This window comes from Biomphalaria glabrata, chromosome 9 (genome assembly GCF_947242115.1).
Source record: "Biomphalaria glabrata chromosome 9, xgBioGlab47.1, whole genome shotgun sequence".
Lineage (NCBI taxonomy): Eukaryota > Metazoa > Mollusca > Gastropoda > Planorbidae > Biomphalaria > Biomphalaria glabrata.
In genome coordinates, this window is record NC_074719.1 from 35,570,272 (window position 1) to 35,593,480 (window position 23,209).

The 23,209-nt window shown below is 35.4% G+C and overlaps 2 protein-coding genes across 3 annotated transcripts in view; one reads left to right on the forward strand and one right to left on the reverse strand.

Annotated features, from left to right (window-relative positions):
- Positions 1-1,530, forward strand: part of LOC129928392 (sarcoplasmic reticulum histidine-rich calcium-binding protein-like) — a 116,357-nt gene extending 114,827 nt beyond the window's left edge. The window contains exon 7 of the mRNA XM_056042619.1: positions 1,342-1,530. Coding sequence (XP_055898594.1) covers positions 1,342-1,530 — 189 coding nt within the window. The remainder of the gene's footprint in view (positions 1-1,341) is intronic.
- A 1,256-nt stretch (positions 1,531-2,786) lies between these two features.
- On the reverse strand, positions 2,787-22,732 carry LOC106050244 (kelch-like protein 20). Of its 2 annotated transcripts, none has more exons than XM_056040972.1 (11): positions 22,576-22,732; positions 14,000-14,404; positions 13,447-13,557; positions 12,337-12,486; positions 10,929-11,087; positions 10,150-10,360; positions 8,237-8,420; positions 7,647-7,790; positions 7,031-7,164; positions 6,101-6,309; positions 2,787-5,396 (listed from the first exon to the last, which is right to left on the reverse strand). In XM_056040972.1, the coding sequence occupies exons 2-11, from the start codon at positions 14,255-14,257 to the stop codon at positions 5,205-5,207; spliced, it is 1,752 nt and encodes a 583-aa protein (XP_055896947.1). In that variant the 5' UTR covers positions 14,258-14,404; positions 22,576-22,732; the 3' UTR covers positions 2,787-5,204. The 2 variants fall into 2 exon arrangements, with proteins under 2 accessions (XP_055896947.1, XP_055896948.1); XM_056040973.1 differs by lacking the exon at positions 22,576-22,732 and adding an exon at positions 21,758-21,776.
- Between the last annotated feature and the right edge of the window lie 477 nt (positions 22,733-23,209).

Below are 23,209 nucleotides of genomic sequence, written 5' to 3' on the forward strand. Positions count from 1 at the left end.
GAATAGTCAGTGAACGATTTGTCGTGTAAACAATTTGTTGTGAACCAACTGTCGGTGAACAAGTTGTCGGTGAACAAGTTGTCTGTGAGCAAGTTGTTGGTGAGCGATATGTCGGGTGAACGAATAGTCGTTTGAATGGATTGTCGGGTCAACGAAAAGTCGTTAACGATTTGTCGGGTCAACGAAATGTCAGTGAACGAATTGTCGTGAAACCCTCTCTCTCTCTCACACATACACACACACACACAATAATTTAAATAATTGCAGGCTTTCTGAAACAATTTCCAAGCTAGATCATCTTTCTGTGCTATACATCCAGCGTTAACCTGCTGAATAGGCCGTTGCTCTATCTGAAATAGAAATACTTGACACAATTTTCTTAAAAGTTTACGATTGGCGCTGCTACCTCACTTTTTCTTACCAACTCGCGTCATCGAAATAGTGAGTCGCACACGTACTTCTTTGGAGAGGAACCTTTTCAAGTTTTTATGCCTCTTTTCGTGCATTTCTGAGCCAATTTAAGAGCCCTTACATAAATAAACAGAACTTCTGCATGTAATATTGCCGCAATGTTGTGTACAAAATGCAGCCACAATTCAGCACACGGGCTTTCAAAGAAGCAGGATATAATTTAAATAGTCTCTCCACTGACTCTCCTCCGAAGGCTTTAAAGCTAACCACCTGATTTTTCCATTACCTGAAATTTAGCTTTATTCTAAATCGACGAATTAACTTTTAAAGATTTCCCGTGGAGGGGGGCACAAAGAATTGTATCATCAGGGGAAACAATTTCATTTTATTCTTTCCCCCTTAATAAACTCTGCCTGTTTGTCCCTATAATGTCCCGGGCATGCTACCCTAGGCTGCCTCATAGTGGCGCCGGGTGGAAACGATCGTAGGAGGAAACGATTAGGCTAAAGGGTAGCAAAATAAGACTCCAGTGGGGGTGCCTAAGGGGGTGAGAGAACATCCTCATTGCACTGCGCGGAGTTGTAAAAGAGCTCCCACAACCTTGTCACAATCCAGTCGCTGTTCCTCAAGGGACCGTTACATAATAAATGGCGTGTCCCGCATGGTTAGCCTGGTATAGAAAAGAAAATAGCGGGGGTCTTAGTAGATCTATACGCGGCCTCTTGCCGCGAGTCTGACCCACCCGCCAGACAAAACAGTGTACACTGTTTTCATACAGGCCTGTGAGAGGGAGCTCTTGTTCACTTTTGCTGGCCTAGAGTTCCAATAGCCGAAGACTCAACTCTACCTGACAGTTTAAGAAGAAGAAAGAAGTCCCTATAATGTTCGTTTTGTCTTGCAACTTTCTCACAATGTCATCTACTTGAGCAGAAAGAAAAGCCAAACAAAGGCTTACTGTCTGCTGGAATTGATTCACAGATTCAGCGAGAAACTTGTGGAATGACATTACGCCACAAGTCGATAGAAAACGTGCTGACGTCAGTTTCTGAGGAGAAGGCAGAATGCTGCAAACTAAAAACACTACCTATGCTTTTAACACAGGAACAGCAGCGACCTTGAAATAAGAAATAAAAAGAAAACGCCGCAAGGCGCTATTATAACTTTTAAGTTATTAGTCAAAAGATTAAGAAAGATTTTTAAAGAAAAGCGTGACATTAATGGACTTTTTTTAAAATCAAAGTAGGACATTAGCCGTCTCGCCCATACATTTTATGAAAAGCGGGACTGTCACGCCTAAGTCGGGATGTCTGGTTACCTTAAGTTTAAGCTGTACATTTTCCTAATGCTACATCAGTGTTTCCCAAACTGTGTTCCGCGGTGTGACTAGGTGTTCCACTAACTACTGGACTAATTAGCTAGCAGGACACCAAGGGAATTAATCTCTCTATAGAAAATAAGCAAAGTGTTCCGCTAAATACTCAGGGTGTGTTCCGTTAAGGACAAAGTTTGGGAAACACTGTGTTACATGAATGAAGAACGATGGTTCGTTTATTGTTTTTTTTTTTTGGGGGGGGGAGGGGGGGGAGAGTCAAATGTCTCCATTTTACAGCTGGATAACCTCACAACGGCACACTGAGGGTTATAAGTGTGTAATTTCCATTATGGAATCTCTTTTCTCACCAGCATCTGACTTGTGGGTAAGGTAAAGATTTTCCTGTTTTAGCCCCAGCCAATTCTGACAGACTCATTTAGAGATAATCAAAGTGGACAGTAGAAAGACGATATGCAAAAAAAAAAAAAATAATAATAAAAGGCTTTTAAATAATATTAAAGTTAATTTTTAGATTTGAAGAATGATACGATGTTTAGGTGTCACCTTAAACCATTCCTTAGTCCTTTAAACCACTGGGGCTCCACACATGATCTGTCGACCTTCTTCCTCCATTCCTCTGGGGTTTTTTTCCTTACGTAGGAGCTCTTCCAGTGAAAGGCCTTTGATGTCTTCTTTGTCAGACTCTTCTTCTTTTTCGTAGTAGGCTACTATTCCATGAAAGACGGTCTTTGTGAGCTCTAAGGACTTTGTGATATGGACATTGTCGCGTGCAATGTTGTTACAAAAGTTATATCAAGTGATTGCTTTTTTTTTCCTCTAATCAATGTAGATCGGGTGGAAGGTGGTAGAGAAGTAGAGAAGGAAAATTATATTCAAGAGATAATCAGAAATAAGAAAACGTTTAGGCACTAGGCTAAGGTAAGCTCTTCAAAATAGTGGATGAACAGGATAATTTTACGAAACAAATAATGATATAACACTTTCATTTGAACATGTCACAAGTTTTAAATTACACTTTTTAAATCAAGAGAAAACTTAGAAATCACTTTTTTCACTTTATTTTATTGTACCAATAGGTCTGGTTCCAGTTCTTGGGCCATGTTCACACTCATACAAATATGTCCCCAGACATTAAAAGCACAAACAATTTTTTTTGTCATTTACATATCTACATTTATGACATTTCACCCTGACATTTCTAGTCACATGATATCAATGTATGCTCGTGTATCACACACACACACACACTAAAAAGCATCTCTAATATACTGGTGGGCTTCAGGGACCAGGTTGAGACATGCCAATTTAAAGCTAACAGGTAAATATTTGGGGGACACTTATGACTACTATGTGATAGTGACTGTAATGATTCAGTCACACAGGTCAATACTAAATAACTAAAAATCACAAACATGACAACAACCCAATAGACAAGCAGTTATCTCCCATCCTTGACCTGCGTGGCCACTTCTATTACCATGTGAAATCTTTTCCAGATGCTCATTATCAAAAGTCAACTTCCCACTCTGGCCCAACACCACTATCCTCAAGATAACTCTTTAAAGAATATCACTATCCTCAAGATAACTCTTAAAAACCTAGCACTATCTGCAAGATAACTCTTAAAAACCTAGCACTATCTGCAAGATAACTCTTAAAAACCGAGCACTATCCTCAAGATAACTCTTAAAAACCTAGCACTTTTCTCAAGATATCTGTTAAAAACCTAGCACTTTTCTCAAGATAACTCTTAAAAACCTAGCACTATTCTCAAGATAACTCTTAAAAACCTAGCACTATTCTCAAGATAACTCTTAAAAACCTATGTCCTGGAGATGTTTTCATAAGGATTCAATAGAAAAAGCAGTTTTTGTGATAGAAAAAACTTTTTGATAGATAAACTGAATTAAACTAAGAAGACTAGTTACATGTTGCCATTTAAAAGGTGTCAATTTGAAATCATTAATGATCACAATCCGTGCTTATTCTCATGCAGTACTTGACTTCAAGTACGATCTATGGAGTTTATGTAGGAGGTAGAGTTATACAATAGGATATGGTGACATTTTGGCACAGACATTATGGCATGAGAGATTTTGATGATAATTTACAAAAATTTTTATAATAAACTATACAACAGTATAAATACTAAACATATCCCCCACTCCCAAAAAAGTTTCAATAATTTTGACATATTTCATGAATGCATAATGCAAACTTCTATAGAAACTATGAAAGGTCAGATTCCTACCTGAGAAATGGTATTGACCTGCTAACCCCCATTAATTTTAGGTGAGCTGTTCAAAACACACAGGTTGACATTCATCAGTTTTCTTTCTTTTTTAAAACTTGGAGGTGCTATAAATTAAATAAACGATTTGCATGTGCACTACAAATTGCATCGATGTTTATTTATCATTTTTCATTTTGTTTTTCATCAATATTAAAACCCATTCATACATTCTAATGTTAGTGACATAACTATAATTACACAACAAACCTAAATCCTAAATCAAATGAATAAAATACCTATTGCTCTTAACACACAAAAAAAGACTCTTTAGAATACAAAACATAGATATTTTTTTTTTAAAAGACAAAATCAAATGAACAGGTAGAATGTGACTACAAAATCTCACACCAAAACGTCCTGTGCCAAAATGACCATTATGCCAAAATGCCCTGCTTCAATACAAAGATACTGCCTACAAGATGAGGAATCCCCTGTAAAATCTGATGCAAGAGTTTTTCTTACAGAAAACATACTAGTTAAGAGTTAAAATGGAGGCACAGTGGCTGAATGGTAAAGAGCTTGGCTTCCAAACCTAAGGGTCCCTGGTTCGAATCCTGGGATTTTTTAATTTCTGGATCTTTAGTGCATCTCTCAGTGCACCCAGCTCTACTATGGGTACCTGACATTAGTTGCAGAAAAGTAAAGGCAGATGGTTGTTGTGCTGGTCACATGACACCCTCACTAATGGTGGGACATAGAGCGCAAGGTCTGAAAGGGGAACTTTACTTAACTAAGAATTGTTATAAATACATTTTGTATACAGATTTCTTGAGTTGTATTTATAAATAATTTGATGCCTACACTCATCAGGCTTTTAGACAAGTTTGACATTAAAACAAAACAAAAAAAAGTATGTACAAAAAAACATTTCCGTTGAAATTGTGTGTCCCCATCAGAATAGAAAGTCCAATTCTCTTCTACCAACAACACAAATAACAAGAACCTCTACAAGCTCTGCTGCATTGCACATAGTCCTATGACTGCACACTTTAAAAAAAAATAAACATAAGGAATTGGGTTTCGAGTTTTAATATAATTACAATAAGAGTGAACCCAATGTGTTGCATGTTATACATTGCAATGTGGAGTTTTCTGTAGGGGGCAATAACTATATAGGGTAACAGGGGAGAGAAACATTGAGGTTGACTGGGAGGGGAAAGCCGAAGGTCACCAGAGGTGAGTGTCATTGTGAGGCAGTTTGACAACACCCACACCGCCCCCCAAGCGTCTGTAGTTCATGCTGCCCACAATCCTCCAGCAGTTCTGTTCTGGGTCGAATATCTCGACTGTCTTCAGGTAGGTGGTCCCATCAAAACCTCCGATGGCCATCAGCTGACCATTCACCACAGCCAAACCTACCTGAAAGAAAAAAAAAATCACAAAAAGGTCACAGTCTGTCACAGCCTCAGATCAGCTTATTATTTGTTTACGCATCAAGTAGATTGAAACCTTTCAGAGCATATGCCACAGAAGATGTCAGGGTAATAACCTGCTTAGGTGAAGTAGATCTATATTGGCAACCCATTTATATGATTATAATGTTTGACAATTATATAAGTCCACTATTCAATAACATTAAAAATGTCTAGCTTTTGACTTGATAAAAATTACTTCTCTAGACAAATCACTTCCTTTTTATAATTACGGTATTTCCCCTATAAAGTATTTTATATCTTTGGATTACAGAGTAATGCAGTGTAAACAGGGTTATTGATAAATGGTCTGTAACCTGACCAAGGACAAAAAAATTCCATTAAATGGCATGACCCAAACCTTTTGACAGAAGTAGGGGCAAAGAAACTTAGCTAATACCTCAATGCTGGGAGAAATCCTATGAAGTAGCCATAAGGCTGACATTAGCTTATACCATAAAGGGATTCTACCTTAGGTGCCAGAAGCTTATTTGTAAAGGATGACCAGCAAAAAGAATCACAGAATTAAAAAACTCAACTTACTGTTAGAAGAAAATGTGAAATTTGATTTTTTTTTTAACCGAATTTTTTTTTAGAGAATCACAACAAAATTCACACAAAGATTAACAAATAGCACAAGTAGCAACTTACTCCACTTCTTCTAGATGTCATAGCCACAACAGGCTCCCAGGCATTTTTCTGTGGGTTGTACCTCTCAGCACTGCTAAGCTCGGTGGTGTCATCACGACCTCCCACTGCAAATATCATATTCTGAAACACTGCCACGCCTAAATGTTTCCGCCTGGTCCCCATGGGAGCTACCGGAGTCCACCTGTTGTTTCGAGGGTCGAATCTTTCAACTGTTAAATTAAAACATTTAATATTTAATAATAATCAAAAGATCCAAGTAAGCATTTACAAGCATTAAATTTGGTTACTGCTGTAACTCCAGACTGAGCTTGCTATGTCTCAATTAACTTCCCTGACTAATGAATTGTCATGGTACATCTTAATTTTCAAGATAGTATAAGCTAATTTTTCTTAAAAAAACATTAACAATAAGGGTAGTGTAAATGTTTAGGGTGGGTTGGTGAATTGAACTTTGAACAGATAAGAGATTAATGTTTTCTTATGTCAGTTTGAAAAATTCTGGTTTCTTTAGTAAAGTTTGTTTTCATATAACAATGGAACTTAATTCTTAACAATGTTTATTTCCATTTAATTTTCAGTTGTGATATAATTAGAAATTTTAGGGTGAAAAATTTCAAAACTTTCAACAGCAGAAATATATTACCTGGTTTCTTTTGTACAATATTTCAAATCATCATTAATAACAATAGATGATACAATGAAATGTTTTAATTATAATGGAGAAGTTAAAAAGAAAGTAGCTATATTTTCTATAAAAATGACATTTATATGGCTATCTTTGGTTTCAGAAGAAATATATATTTTTTAATTTAAATAAATTTAATATAAAAGCAGTCTGGTTAAGAAGCATGCCCCAGTAACAAGTAATGCTTCTAATTTGAGGTTTCCCTGCATCTAGGCCAGCAGACCATGAAACAAAGAGAGCCTGACCTGTGTTGAGTGGACAAGTCCCATCACTCCCACCAACAGCATAGAGGAAACCTTGCAGGACAGCCACCCCCACCCCTAGCCTCCTTGTACTCATTGATGCAACCTTCTGCCATTTATTTGACTGTGGGTCATATCTAAACAAACACAGAAAAAACTTGATGAATTGGTCAGTCACATCAGGTCTATGAAAATGAAAATAATGTTAGCTTTAAGAAAAATGACATAGAGCAGGTATTTTTTTTTAAAGAAATGTGTTATGATATATAGAATGGTAAAGAAGTCATCAGAATTGTTATCTAGTAATAACTTTTTTTAATGGGTAAAACAAGTGAGATAATTTGTTAAAGACAGAATTATAAAGTATATTACATTCATATCAGATATTACTTTAACATGTTTCTATGAAGATAAACTTTAAATTTTTTCTCTCTGATTAAACAGACTAAAACCAAACTTAAATTCAATTTTTAAGTTACTTTTTACCTATGGTCTTCATCTGTATGATGTAGCAAGCATCTTTACTTCTTGCATTGCTTCAGATATTTATTGGAATCCCACCAAATTACATTTCTGATTGCAGTATCATTTCATAGAATACTTAAGACCTACTGCTTACCGTTCAACATAATTTAAACATGAGACACCATCTTGGCCACCAACAGCATAAAGGAAATCGCCCAGGACAGCGACACCAACGCTGGTTCTACAGGAACTTGTTGGGGCCACATCAGAGCTCCACTGATTAGTATGTGGGTCATACCTAAATAAACAAATATAGTAGCTGTCAAAATATCAGCATAAAATCACATCACAACAATGTTAGTGGCTGTAAAAGATTTTAAGCACAGAAAGTAAAACAGATGATACATTTTTCATTTAATAAAAGCTAAGTTTTTAAATCAAACCTTAAGACCAACAGTGCAGGTAAAGCTGAGTCTGGTCCTGTGACCATCAATCAAAAAGGTTCTAATATGGCTAGCCTATTGACCAAGAACCTCAACTCTTAATTCATCATAAGTGATTTATTAGAGCTTGTAAATTGTAAAAACTCTCAATAATCTTGTACTTTTTAAGCAAGAGAATCTTTTTTTTTAATCAATCAATCATTATATATCTCTGTCTATCTCACTCTCTCTCTCTCTACATATATATATATATATATATATAAGAATGAAGTTTAAAAAAATGTAGACATTTTGTTTTTACCTTTCTATACTGTTGAGGTATGATTGACCATCATGACCCCCAACTGCATACAGTAGGTCATTGAGCACAGCGACACCTACTCCGCAACGTCTCTTGCTCATGGGTGCCACCAGCCTCCACTCATTGCTACCGGGATCATACTTCTCTACACTAGAGATGGCATCACCACTACACCAGCCACCCACTGGGGGAAAACAAGGAAAGTAGCAAGAAAAATGAGCCAAAACCAATTTGAATAGGAATAGGCTGACTGAAATATAGTAAAACATTGAGGTTGAACTTTTTGGCACATCGGCACACTTTAGGCCATGTCGTGCCCGCTGTTAAACATTAAACTTTTTAAATTGGGAGTTATGAATGACATTGGTCCATGGTCTTGTAGAAAGTTATATCTCTTGTATTTTTGTATGAAATGTTACTATTTTAATTATAAATTGATAAGTTTCACCCCTTTGCTTATTTGTAAAAGTTATGGATAATTGGTGAACGTAAAAATACAAATATAAGATAAACATAAAAAAGTAAATGACCCCTTTCAGACCTTGGGATCTATGGGGCAGATCGTATAAAGACATCTTTACAAAAACTTAACATGGAACATCTATAATGACAGTAGCAGAATACTACAATATTTATAAAGAGAGAAAATGGTGATATAAATAATGTAAAAGATAATGCAAGCACCAGGTGGTCAAGTGAGATGTTAACCTAGTCTCTGCTGTGTCTGAGTGTAAAACTTGTAATAAACTTAAGCTTTGTGTTACACATCTCTCACTTGTTCTCACTGCTACTTCCACAACCCTAATTATGAACTAAACTACAACACACCACCTCCTGGTTTCATCAGAATCCTGCATAACCCAACCATCCACCCACCTTTACTCAAGGTTACATCAGAAACATGCACACACAGTCTAAAACACAAAGGTCTGACATTTATGCCCTTATAGGAACGTTTCTTTAATTTGCAATATTTTACTCTTTATTTTCTCTGATTAAAAACAGTTGACTGTTGAAGAACTAAATGGAAATGTCTAACATGACAACAGAGAATAAAAGATACATTTTTTACTTCAATAAAGACTTTTTAAAAATACTTATTTTAAACTACAGGACTTAAGGAGCTGAAAGAAAATTCAATCAACATTGAAATATGAATTTATATGTCAAGCCTTATGGCTAATGAATACTACTGTACTAAGTAAAAGTAAAGTTCCCTTTTCAGACCTTGTGATCTATAGGGCAGATGATGTATTGGTCATCTGTTTCTGTGGCCTACAATTAACAAGTGTGTCATGTGTCCAGCACCGCCTTTACTTCTCCCCGAATAATGTCAGGTACCATTAGAGATGGGTGGACACAGAGGCACCCAAAGATCTTGAAATTAAAAATCCCAGTCTTCAACAGGTTTCAAACCCTGGACCCACAGTTTGGAAGCCAAGCACTTTACCACTCAGCCACCTCACCTCCACTTTACTAAGAAAATAAATGAATCATCAAAGTGCTATGAGTGTGTTTAGGGCTAAGTCCATTTAAATCTTATGCTTAACAACGACTTAAATTTACATCAGATAAAAGCGGCATTCAAATGTTTGTTTTACAGTCAATGCTGGCAACTATAATCATCAAGTCAGGAACCAAATTGTAAGCAATAAAACATGTAGGCCTACAAGGCATTGGAGCTTAGCCTCCAAAATATCAAAATAGCTTACATCCGCTAGAACAAACTTGAAAGGATGGCCCTGATGTTAGACATAGCTTTTTAAATTCTTACATAGCTCTTTAACTTGATCATAAAATAATTAATAGTTTATATAAAAAAAAAAAAGAAAATGCTGTATGGTAAATGCTCCACTCTTCCTAAATAATTTGCAAACAATAGCATAAAGAAGGTGGAAAGAGGAAAGCCTAACCTGCAAACAAAACTTCTCCACATTTTATAGGCTTGCGAGGCCTTGTCCTTGGTCCCTGCATTAGCGGTCTCTCCTGGGGCAGGAGCAGGTAATTCTTGGCTTCATCAACAAGGTCTCTACAGGCTTCATCGCTCTTGATCAATAAATCAGCCCCTACTGTTCCTACTAGGAACTTTGGCGTCATCAAAGGCAACCGAACATGCTGAAGTACCTGAAAAAATAAATAAATAATGAAAGATTTAAAATGCTGAGATTTATAATGTATGAATTTTTAACTAACAATAAACTATTTGTACAACAGATTCAGGGATACTTAAAAAATTAAATTTATCTTATGAAAAGTACCATACACAATGTATCTCCTGATGTGATGTACCATACACAATGTATCTCCTGATGTGATGTACCATACACAATATATCTCCTGATGTACTCTACGCATTTTATCTCCTGATTCTAATTTTTTTTATAGCTACATCATTGACTAATGAATGTAATTGAACCATGGACCATATCTTCATTTGAGTGAGGGCTAGAGATGCACAATTTTTCACCTTTAAAAGCCCTGAATATGGACCATATAGTCTTGTATGTAAACCTTTTACTTTGATTGGTATAATTTAACATTTGATTGAAGTGGGTTTTTTTTGGTCACATATCTTATCTTTAGTAAAAACAAATTTAAAATATTTTTTTAGCAGAGATTAGAAAAAAAAAAGAGTGAGTCAAAGTAAGGTAGGACATTTATAAAAATACAGTTAAAGTTTTTTTGTGAATACCGTTGGTAAATGTTGTCTCCTTTCTTGTACATTGTATTTGACCCAGTTCATAATGGCATTGTAGACTTGCTCCTCTGTGCGGACATTCAGTTCCTCACTGCAGATAATGTCCACCAGTTGGTTTACAGGAAGCAGCATAAACTCTTCACTCTCCATCACCTGGAAGTACAGTAGAAAATTAGCTCACTCGTAGCCATGACAACAATGTACACCTTTGTACATCTAACCTTTAGATCTGTTTATGCCAGAAATAAATTTAAAATGGTCATGTTTAAGAACTTTTTAAAGGCTGTCAAATATGAGAATCAAGAAGAAGACTCTAAATTTACACCAATCTCTGTCTAATTGTATTTGGGAGTAATTATCATTAATTCAGGTTTTTAACAAGCACAAATGTTTTAAAATTAAAGAGTAATGAAGACATGAGAAATAATCCAGACTCGAGACAGCAAATAGTATTGTATTGTTAGGCTGAATAATGAAATGATACCAAAAGATACAGAGATTTATTAAATGTATTAATGTTATTAATGGTTCTATGTGAACCTGGCCTAACTAATGTTATCTAATAATTAACATATTGATGGTTTTGGAAAGAGCCAATCTCTCATTCAAGGCTTCAATGAAGAAACTTTTCCATATGGTACAATGTATAAGAGTATATCATGTGTGGAAACGTGCTCACCACTTTTATAATATAAAATATTGCTTGTTAAATGTTCCTTTAAATTATATTTTACTTATACGCATACCAAATGCATTCATACTCTTTTCAAACGAAAAGTAAACACTTTAGCTTGTATAACAGAAAACGCTTAGTTTAATAATACAAACATTTTTTATAACATAATAATAGTAAAAAAAATATAGAACCATTTGTTTTAAAGATATACAGAAAAATCCCCTCCCTTATTAATGAAATTTCCTTTTTTTTTTTTTTTTTACTATTAATAGTAACTAGTTTTAAAAATGGTGCATTTTTATGAAAAAATCTGCTAGTATAATTTTTAAAATTAAACGTTCTACTTTCAGAAAAGAAAAAAGTAGCTGTTGAACCAGAACTTAGAAATTAGGATATCAGATTTTTTAAATCTCTGCTAGTTGATTTGATCTAAATGGGATGGACAGACAGAAAAACCGACACATGGACAGACACACAGACCACACAAAACTAATAGTGGCTTATCCCCTTTCAAGGACTGCTAAAAATTGTCATTTGGAAAAAAAATTTAAAAAATAATGAGTAATATTTGACATTTTTGTGGATTACAAAACAAAATGGAATGTAAACTTTTTAAAGCCCGATTTCAGAATGAGCAATCTTAAGTTCCCTTTTATAAGCCCTATTTCAGAATGAGCAATCTTAAGTTCCCATTGTATATAGGCAAATAGCAGAAACAAGTCAAACCTCTTGAAAATTGTGCTGGGTAAATTTGTCTGCTATCCTGAGGAGATCTCTACAGGCGTGTGTGTCTGCAAAAGCTCTTATGCCTAAACAATTGGAAGGATCAAGCTGGCGTTTCAAAAACTCACAGCAGACTTCTTGAATTTCTACAAGCTGAAATATTACATGGAACAAATGTATTTAGTGTCTTTCTATGTCAACAACCAATAAAAGAATAAAATTTCCTAAAGAGTTTAATCAAGAAGTGTATTCACAACGCACATACAATAAATTCATATAGCTCTAAAATGTTTTTAAAAAAAGGAAAATACCCCTTTCAAGCCATGCGGTCTATAGTGCAGATGATGTTAAGGTCATCTGTTTCTTTGGCCAATGGTTAACAAGCAGGATGTCATGTGGCCAGCACAATGACTAACTGCCTTTACTTTCCCCCAACATCAGTCAGGGTGGACTCAGGGGCACCCTAAAAATCCCGAAGTTCAAAATCTTAGTCTTCACAGAGACTCAGGTTTGGAAGCGCTTGCTTAACCACTCAGCCAGTGATACGAAAAGAGGAAACTATAAAGCTGGTTAGAAGCCCAAAATTGGAACTGACTTTATAATAGATGGCAAGGAAATTCAATGAAAATATTTCAGCTATAAATACCATGTTAATTATAGTTAGTATAAATTTAGTTAATGAGTTAATGAGTATGCTTTTAATTTTTAAAAAATACTACCAGGAATAGATGATGAAAGATAAAACTTTTTTGTTTTTGTTAATGTAATTCCTATGTATCAGTAGTTTAATTCCTTAAGCTTTCATTATAGTATCAACAATTTTCTTTTTTTTTTTTTTTTCAATTCTATCATTTAACAGTTTTTGTTTTTTTTTTTACCTAAAGCTTTCATTATAGTATCAACAATTTTCTTTTTTTTTCCTCTATTCTAACATTTAACAGTTTTTTTTTTACCCAATATATCAAATATTTTGTTGATAATAATAATAAAAATAGCCATCAAACTTATTAACTAGAGCAATGTACAATGTATTAAATAATAGTGATGCCAAGGTGGTGTGTGTAGTTGATTCAAGAGAAGTGAAAATGTGTACAAATGTTGGCCAAGACTCACCTGTAAGAGACAAGCAGCTGGAAGGAGAGTCTGGACATTGTTTTCTTCAACTGTTATATTGGAGGTGTAGCAGAAATCTATCAAAAGCTCCATAGCTGTCTCATCAATATCCTGTTACAATGTTAAGAACTGGTGTATTATAATTTCATGAATTTTAAATTTAACAACAAAAAATATTTACAATTAAAAACGATTCTTAAACTGATCTATCTACATATTCTGTGGGGCTTAAGGCTGAATGACATATAAACTACTTGGAGACTTACACAAGGAGGCTCAAGTTTGAATCCCAATGAAGACAAGAAATTTTATTCAAAAATTATCTTGGAATGAAACCTTTTCCCAAAGATGTTTACAAATGTTAAAAAGGTCTTATTTTAAGAAATCTTATAATGTAATTGGATTTTTGAATAGTTTTTTTTTTATTATTTTAGTTGAGTAATCATGGCGTGTAATGCAAATGAGGCTCCCTTAGCCTAGGGTAAAATTGGGGAAATTTTTTGCAAAGAGTTTTAGCATTTATAGAGAAAAAGACAAAAGTAAATGGGCTTACTTTTATAGTGACTTCTGTTTGTCTGCTTTCTGCCAACTCCCCAGTGAACATGGCTAAGAAATATGGGCTGCATGCTGACAGTATCACCCTATGTGCAAATATCTTTTTAGAGCCCACTATAAGCACCACATCACAGAGCCCTCTTTGTTTCCTCAGCAAGTCCACCTTGTCTAAAGTGTATTTTGAATGTTTTTCTGATGTGTAGCCCAGGCGAGCTGGAGAGGAAGACCTTTCCAGGGGCGTCTCAAGTCTGTTCATGGCATAGGGTTTTTATATCAGCTCAGCATGTCTAGAATATCTTTTGTCATACTACGTTATATAAGTGACATCGTAATGTAATTTTGACAGCCAACTCATTTGGAAAGTTGTAGTTTCGGAATCAATACTTTATTGTCTTGGCCTATACTGTGAAGAAAAAAAATTATAAGTAAAAATTTATTCTGAAAAAAATAATAATGTAGTCATGGTATTAAAGGTTCAAGAAATTCATTTAATTATGTAATGTCAGCTTTGATATACCAGTACATTAAAATTTCCAATTATGACCAACAGGTCTATTAAGCAAGTAAAATACTATTGAAAAATAATTACTCATAATGATTCAATCACTTTAATGATTCAAAAAAAAAATTCATCAGGATTTTGGATCTGCAAATTAACATCAAAGAGCTCCACTACTTAGGCTAAATACCATTCAGAAATATAAAAGATTATTTAAATTTAAAGCAAATGGTACCAAATATAAATCTCAATTTTTTAGATGTATAGGAAAACCAAAAATTTCTATAACTGGAAAACCACAACGATAGCATGATATTGTAAACAGGGTTCAGTTGCTGAGAGTCCAAACCTGGGATCCTGGGTTGGAATCTCAGTGAAGAATGGGATTTTGAATTTCTGAATTTTTAGGGCAACCCTGAGTCCACCCAACTCTAATGGGTACCTGACTTTAGTTGGAAAGTGAACTTTATGATATTGTTTAGATAATTTAATGAATGATATTGTAATATGTCTAGATAATTTAAAATCATGTAAAAGATGTAAATGATCTATTATTATTAGAAGAAAAAGAAATCTGAAACGCATTGTCATCCTGATGATGTCTTGAGTGGCTTTGATTCAAAAAAAAATTCTGGTTTATTATCACCCTGAGCAAATAATTCTACTATAGGGAGATAGCCCACTTAACATTGACTTAGATATGGGGAGGGAAGAAACCAGATAATGGAGATGATCATTCTGGAAATAATTTTTTTTTTTTTTTTTTTTTTAAATTTAACTTTTAGAATCACAATTTATTTTTTTTTTGTATGAGTCCAAATGAAAGACATTTTAGAAAAACAGACAAGATTCAATACTTGGTTAAAAATACTAAGTCTCTCAAAATTTTAAAATGTCTATCAAAGTGTTCAATATCGTTGTCAGGAAAAAATTTGTCTGATGAGGTTTACACTTTGTCATTCCTATTCCATCCCTCTTTGACATCAAATTTGATTTTAACTAGATGCTTGGTGAAACTTGGCAACAAATCTAATTTTATAGACTAATGTGAGATATGGGATACAAACAGGGGGTGTTCCATAAGGCACCTTTATTCTAGATATTTTTTTTAGTGTGAGCTTGCGCTCCCAGCGATATTTTTATATGCATTTTTTTTTTACTACTTTTATAGCTTAGAGTTATTTTTTTATATTCTTTTTTATAGGCTAGTGTCAGATTTTATATTTGAACTTCCGCCTATTGTTATATGGGTTAGGGCCGGTAGTATAAATAGTTATGTCCATGCTGTTTCTTGAACAGATGACCAGTGTACGGTCGGTACAGTATCCCTGTCTGTGTGACAGGTGATGATCTTTGTGATCTTGCATATAATTGTTTTCAATATCCTATAACTGAGACTGCCTGTAAGTTTAGAAATATTTTATTTTTTCATTTAACTGTGTGTAAATATACTTTACATTTTAATTTAGTTATTTACTTTAATACTAGGAAGAAATGTCAAATAGTTGGCAGTTTGATTTCCAGCATTGTATTAAAGATGGCGCGCCCAGCTCAGCGCCGCTACGATGAGTGTTTATGTTTTTAATCTAGTAGTGGATCTATGACCTATGATTTTATTTTTTTTTATTTTTATAGTTTTGCATTTATATGTTGCAGGCTACTGTTACTGCTAAAGCTGCTACTGCAACTACTGCTGCTATTGAGTTGTTATTGCTGCCTTAGTAAAGCATGTTTTATCTTAGTATTACGGTTTCATTGTAGATCTAGACCAGTGATTCCCAAAGTGGTCTATATAGACCATAGGGGTCTACGAAGACTTCCAAGGGGTCTACGAAAGTGAAAAAATAAATTGGGGGTCTATGAGATGTCTACGGGGTCTATGATCATGGATTTCATTTAAGCAGGTCATGACTTTAATTTTCAGATCCCATTTATGTAATTATTTAATATACTTATATATAAGACTAAGACTAAGACTAAGACTGCTTTATTGATCCTTACGGAAATTTGTTGTGATTACAAGGACTCGTTTCTCATATAAAGACAACACAACAGAAAAATACACATAAATACAACAGACAACATAAAGAGTTCATTCAGCGACTACACACAGGTATCTTGGTGCATTTCATGTTCCCTGATCAATGAGTGGCGGTGATAGAGTCTGACCGAGTGAGGTACGAACGAGTTTTTGTACCGCTCCGTTCTTGTTTTGATTGACAGCAGTCGCCCACTTCGCGACGACCTGGCGTAGTTCTGATGGAGCGGGTGGCCGTTGTCTTCCAAGATTTTTTCGATTTTTCTTAGGCACGTTTGTTCAAAAAGTTCCTTTAAATGTGGTAATGTTGTGAGTGTAATTTTTGATGCTTTTTTAATGATGTTTTCTAGACGTTGCAACAGTTTAGATGAGGCGTTGCCTTGCCAACAACTTATTCCGTATGTTAGCAGATTTTGTACAGTCGCGCCGTAAAATGTCTCAAGGATCTTCTTATTTAATTTAAAACTGTTGAGTTTGTATAGAAAAAAGAGTCGCTGGGCTGTTTTCTTTGTTAGAGTTCCAAGGTGGTCTTCCCATGAAAGCTTGTTGTTGATGATAATGCCTAGATATTTATATGCCTTTACTTGTTCTATAGATGTAGTGTTTATTTGCAGTTCACGTATAGTTTGTTTTTTCTTTCTAAAATCTATTATAAGTTCTTTAGTTTTTGTTACACTCAGTTCTAGAAAGTTGTCGGTGCACCAGTTTGTAAACTCTTCTATCGAGCTTCGATACTGAGTTTCGTCTCCTGAAATAAGACCGACTATGGCAGTATCATCAGCGAATTTAATGAGTTTAACTGAGTCATAGATGCTTCTTATGTCATTAGTGTAAAGAGTGTATAGCACAGGAGAAAGTACACAACCTTGTGGAGCACCCGTACATAGTACTCGAGTTGACGATTTGGTGTTGTTGAATGATTTGTACCTTAAATATTTATCCTGCTAATGAAGCAAAAAACTGTTGTATTTAATTTCAATATTAATTTAAATAGCTTAATTATGTCTACATGTAACTAATGTTTAACAAAAAGAAATGTAGATTGTGCAGCGTTGATTATTTACAATTGGGATTCATTCCTTCCTTCTCAAACAAGCGGTTGCCTAAGTGACTTTTGAAGTCAATATGAGCTAATTACGCTGGGGGATCATTTGAGATGATGCCACCTTGATAAAAAGATAAAGGTTTGAACAACTTTCGAACTCTCAAAGATAAAGTTCAAAATAGACACCACAAAATCTCTCTTCAACATCATTGAGGAAAGATGGTGGTTTGTAGCATCTTACAATATCTCTTTACTTATAGCCAAATACAGAAAACACTATAGATAAAAAATAGATTTTACCAGTAGTTTAAAAAACTGTTTTACACAAATCTACTTTTGAAATTATTATTTAAGCAACAATACAGTTCAAGGGCACATCGATGACATTAGTTATAACATTAAAAGCTTCTTATGTAATTCTTTGCAAACGACATATATACAGTTTGGGATCAGTGGCATAACAGGCTCTCACAGGGTGTAGCACTGTGTGCTGCAAAGAGTCTAAGAAATGCCGGCTCCTTATTTTTCCTCAGGGGTGACCCACAAAACCTTTCCCATTTTTGGGTATAGCTGCAAGGCAGCAAAGGTTTGAATTCAGTTTTCCATCTGCTAGGTGGGCTGCAAGTGAAAGATAGTGAGCCCTTGCTGCTCGAAACTTACTGGTTTAGTCTACTATTACTTGCCTTCGCCTGTTCTCCTGTTTATGAAATCAGTTCCACGGACCCAATATTAGAGCCAGACGTGCAAGATCAAGAAATGCACGATAAACTGCTCTTTGCAAAACTTTAACAATGATACTTAAGGCTAATAAAAAAAATAATTATTATAAATTGTTTAAGGACTATTTCATAGAACAACAAATTCCTATACAAAACATAATATCCGTAGAAAATGATGATGAGCCTGCAAAAAAAAAACAACAACACTTTTCCAGTGTGTTTGGTGATCGCAGTAATATATATTTTTATTTTTATTGGTTTAGATTTGAATTTTTTCAATAAAAAAGATAGAGCTCTCTTACTTCAAATGTAGCTTTAAATTACTTGTTCATACTTCAACTCACTTCAGTTAGAAATAAGTTTTAAAAAATGGAATAGATAGGTAAATTTGCAAAAAATGCAATATAAGTTAATCAGGGGGTCTACCATAGATATGAAAACATGATAAGGGGGTCTACAAGACAAACAAGTTTGGGAACCACTGTGACAGGTGGGGAAATGTGATGTGTGTTTGGCGCGTTTATGTCTAGGGGATGATTATTTTTAAAGCTATCACACACCAACCTATCAGCATATGAATTGGGAGCAGACACGCAACGAGACAAAGCAATGAAAGATAGATGCAAAAGTTAAAAATGAAGAATATTTATTTACATAAATATACATATAAGAATAAAAAGGGGGAGGGTTTGCTTCTATCTCTAAATAATACTAGCTTTAATCATCACTCTTGCATTTAATAAGAGAGTATGTCACTTTGTCCTCTGACTTAGCTGGTTGTCCTGTTGATGTCGCAGCTGGCTGTGTTCCGGCTTGGGGTTCTGCAGCTGGAGGTGGCGCTCTAGCGGATAGAGGGACGCCGGTGATTCAGTTCTTGTGGAGTTTCAGTCCAAAGTTCTGATATCTGTAGTGGGCACAGTAGGGCGGGTGGCCGGCTACCGTGGGCACAAGGTTACTGCAGGCAGAGCTGATCTGCCGTGGGCAGCGTAGTTGACAGGATATGTCCAGTGAGTTGCAGAGGGTTGGCATAGCTATGACGTCTCACACAGATCTGAATCTATAGGGACGTCGCACCTAATAGCTTGACAGGTGGGCTGTCGAATAGGCGGGCAATGCCGATAGCGCCAAGTGGTAGAGTTGAGTAGATCTCAGTAGGCACGTGCAGTGCTGAATAGCACTAAGCACATAAATAGTAGGTGATTCTCGATAGCAAATGAATAGGCAGGTAAGTAAGCCAGTGCAGTGCTGAATAGCACTAAGCACAAAGATAGTAGGTGATTCTTGATATCAAACAAATAGGCAGACACCTGAGGGAGGCTGCGGATAAATAAAGACAAGTTAGGACATGTCTCTCATGCATCTTATCGATGCCCTCGACTGAGATTGGTAAAATTGCTTTAGAGCACAATGGGGAGATGATGACAAATGGGATTTGGAGAATAGATGGCAGATAGTAGCAATATAGAAATGTACATAAAAGGGGAAATAATAATACAAGAATGTACATAGAAGGGGAAATACTAATCTCAAATAAACAACACAGGTGGATAGAGAAAGAAGGGGGGGGGAATGGGCGGTGGTCAGCGACCCAGATGGTTTGTTTACATATGACCGTGGGTCGAGAACAATGAAGCGTGCTTGAATGGAGAGGGTGTCCCTTCAAGCGGCGCAACTCTTAGAATAAAATGAGTACAGGGGAGATAACTCGTATCTCTTTTCTAGACGCAGTATTAGTGCGCTAGTAAAATTATCACGGTTGTCAGCCGAGATAAAGGAAATAGACTAAGATGTACAAATATATACATGGTTGCATCAACGATTAATTGAGCAACGTAGCATTAATAGATTAATGCAATACATAAATAAATACATAGGACATGTTTATGTTTTCTACTTACGCCAGTGAGAAATACACAATGCACTAATTAAATATAAATGAACTAGGCAAAATACACATGATAAAATCCAATGGAAATATACACAGAGTAATTAAGATGGAACTTGTGATTAAGTTCGGCTTACCACCAGGTATTCCTCTAGGAGGGAGAATAAATGATATAGTCCAGACTCGATAGCTCAGCTCGAATGAGAAAGAGAGGGTCTGACTTGATTTAATTTACCTTATATACAAAGGCCTGGAAAATGTGAGCGGAAACAGGAAATGTCCTAGGCTTAGAATTATCTTACACGTGGGTGAAGTCCGACAAGAGATGGGATTCGCACATTGGGAGGTCAATGGGCGTGTTTGCCCTCGTGGTCTCCTAGATCAAAGAGAGGCATAGGAGAAAGGGGGGGGGGGGAGAGGAGTGACTTGCATTCCACACGAGGTGGTGTCAACCGTGACCGTCCTTCAGACATCCGGCGGGTAATACAAAAGAGATTGTGTGTTTACCTTTCCCCGATCAAGGGCAGATAAATGAAAGGACGCGCCTTAGCTATCTCCCAGGTGGTCAACTAAGTCTAGCCTGGAGGGGAAAAGGTGGGGCGGGTGAAGAATTTAGGGGTAGGATGGGAAAATAAGTAAAATAAAATAAATAAATAATAAATAATAATAATTAATGCTGTGATATTTTTGAGTGACTCTGACAGCGAGTTTTTGACTTGTCACAACCACTGATCTAGACTCTAGTTCTAGAGTTTATCATTGGGTGTTACTTAGTATAGATCTAGGTTTAGGGTAGTTAAAAAGCTATTGATTCGGTTGGTTTGCTGGTGTTGATTATGCCTTTTATGGTAGTAGCATAGATTCTAGACTAGAGGGTTTTTGATTAATTGTTTGGGTTTAGTCAAGTTTAGTATACATATATTTTATTATTAATTTATTTTTGGTTTCATGTAAATAAAGTATCGCTTTTTATATTTATTGTAAATTAAAGTTTGTTTCTTGCTTTCTTTTAGTTAGATTATTGAGTTAAGTCATGCTGTCTGGTTGCTTAGGTGACTCTAGCCCCTTGGTCACACACTGAGATGCACAGATCCCCACCCAGTACCGTTACCATCTGGCTACTGTTATAAATTCTGTTAAGCAGAAAAGCCCAGACCTGACCTGGTGCCCTCCATCTATTAACATTTGGATGATGTATATTCCCTTTAGTGCTGAGCAAAAAACAATGTCATAATTTTAATGAACAGTCAAAATGACATGAAAATTAAGAAATTTAGCATATTGTTATAAACCTGGTGGTGACACAGATGGAGGTAGTGCTATGTGTGTTTTTAGCCAACGCAAATTGCACCAGGTCAGGCCAGTGCTAGATAAGCAGTCAACCATGACGAGTGGCAGTACACGCCAGTTCGGCAAGGACATGTGTTGTAAATAGTATGCACGCAAGTCACAGAGAGTGTAGTCATGTCATCAACCCAAATGGACAAGCGATGTTCCATCCAGTTCTAGAAAGCTTAAATAGTAACCCTATATAAGAGCGAATGTGTTGAGTCAAGTCACTTTTTGTTACCTCGCAATGTCACCAGTACGAGACGAAGTCAGAACCAGCACATAGTGAAGTCAGTCCAGAACAGAGGCAAGGTTTTTGTACAGTCAGTGATCAGTCTTTTGTTATTGCCAACTGTACAGTATTTCAGTATTTGACATTTGAATCGAGTGCAAGTCTAGGAAGATATGTCAGAGTGAAGCTTTTGACGTACAGATAGATAGAGTAATATTATAGTATAGAGACTATGACTTACTATTACTAATACTACTTATTATACTAATACTAGTATTAAGAGTAGTAGATATTCTAAGATATCTGACTATACTCTACTATTATTTACCATATTTATTAGATCTAGTATTACTAGTATTCTAGACTAGTTACTTAGATTATCATATGATTATGATTAAGAATAAGATTTAGATCTACTCATCTAGATCTAGATATAGTCATCACTCATCTAGATCTAGAGTCTAGGTTAGTAATCAGTTATGAGTTACTTTATTTACGTAGTACTAGACTCTAGTACTACTAGTTAATAGTAGTTACTAGACTTAAAGTGGTAGTTAAAGTAGATCTAGATTCTAGATTATCTAGATCTAGAATCTAGCTAGACTCAGCTAGACTAGAAGTAGAATACTAGAATCTAGATCTAGACTTAATTCTAGATCATATTCAATGATTATTTGATATTCTGTCATAATAATATTAATAAGATCACTATTTATCACTATTATATAAATCTGACTATGACTATAGAACTATAGATCTAGATTTAACCTTATTTTAAACTAGGGAAAACGATCTAGATTTACAAATAAATTAGACAAAATAATTACTCAATGATCTTTCTATAACTCGTAGACTATGACTACTAGAGCTATGAGTATGAATAGTATGATGAAAAGTGACTAGACATCGAGATTTTAGTAAACAATTCAGAACTTAACTTCCGGGAGGAAAAAAAAAAGTAGGAAAAGACGGCAATTACTAAAAATAGAATGCGGAGTGTCCAGGGAGTCTACATGACTAGATCTATATAGACCTAGATCAAGATCTATATAACAATACTTGTCAATTCGAGATTTTGTTGGTAACTCGACTAAAAAATAGGCCTATAGATCTAGATATCTATTATCTATATCTAAATTTCAGTCTGGACGAATAGCCTGATTTTCTATTTTCTAATGACTTTTCCTTAAAAAAAAAAAATAGTTCCCCTATTCAGACCTTGTGGTCTATAGGGCAGGTGATGTAATGATCGTCTACGCTGTTTCTGTGGCCTACGGAGCTACGGTTAACGAGAGTGTCATGTGGCCAGCACAACGACCAACCGCCTTTACTTTTCTCCAACTAATGTCAGATACACATTAGAGCTGTGTGTACTCAGAGGCACCCGAAGATCCCGAAATTAAAAATCTCAATCTTCTCCAGGAGCCGAACTCCAGTTCGGAAACCAATTTAAGCGCTTTA

What these genes read in the sequence shown, in the direction of transcription:
- LOC106050244 (XM_056040972.1), bottom strand. Translation starts at nt 14,257, where the DNA reads ATGAACAGACTTGAGACGCCCCTGGAAAGGTCTTCCTCTCCAGCTCGC. An exon ending in GGAGACAACATTTACCAACG is followed by an intron (nt 10,361 to 10,928) that starts GTATTCACAAAA and finishes TTATTTTTTCAG; the next exon opens with GTACTTCAGCATGTTCGGTT. An exon ending in GACTTGTCCACTCAACACAG is followed by an intron (nt 6,310 to 7,030) that starts GTCAGGCTCTCT and finishes TTAATTTAACAG; the next exon opens with TTGAAAGATTCGACCCTCGA.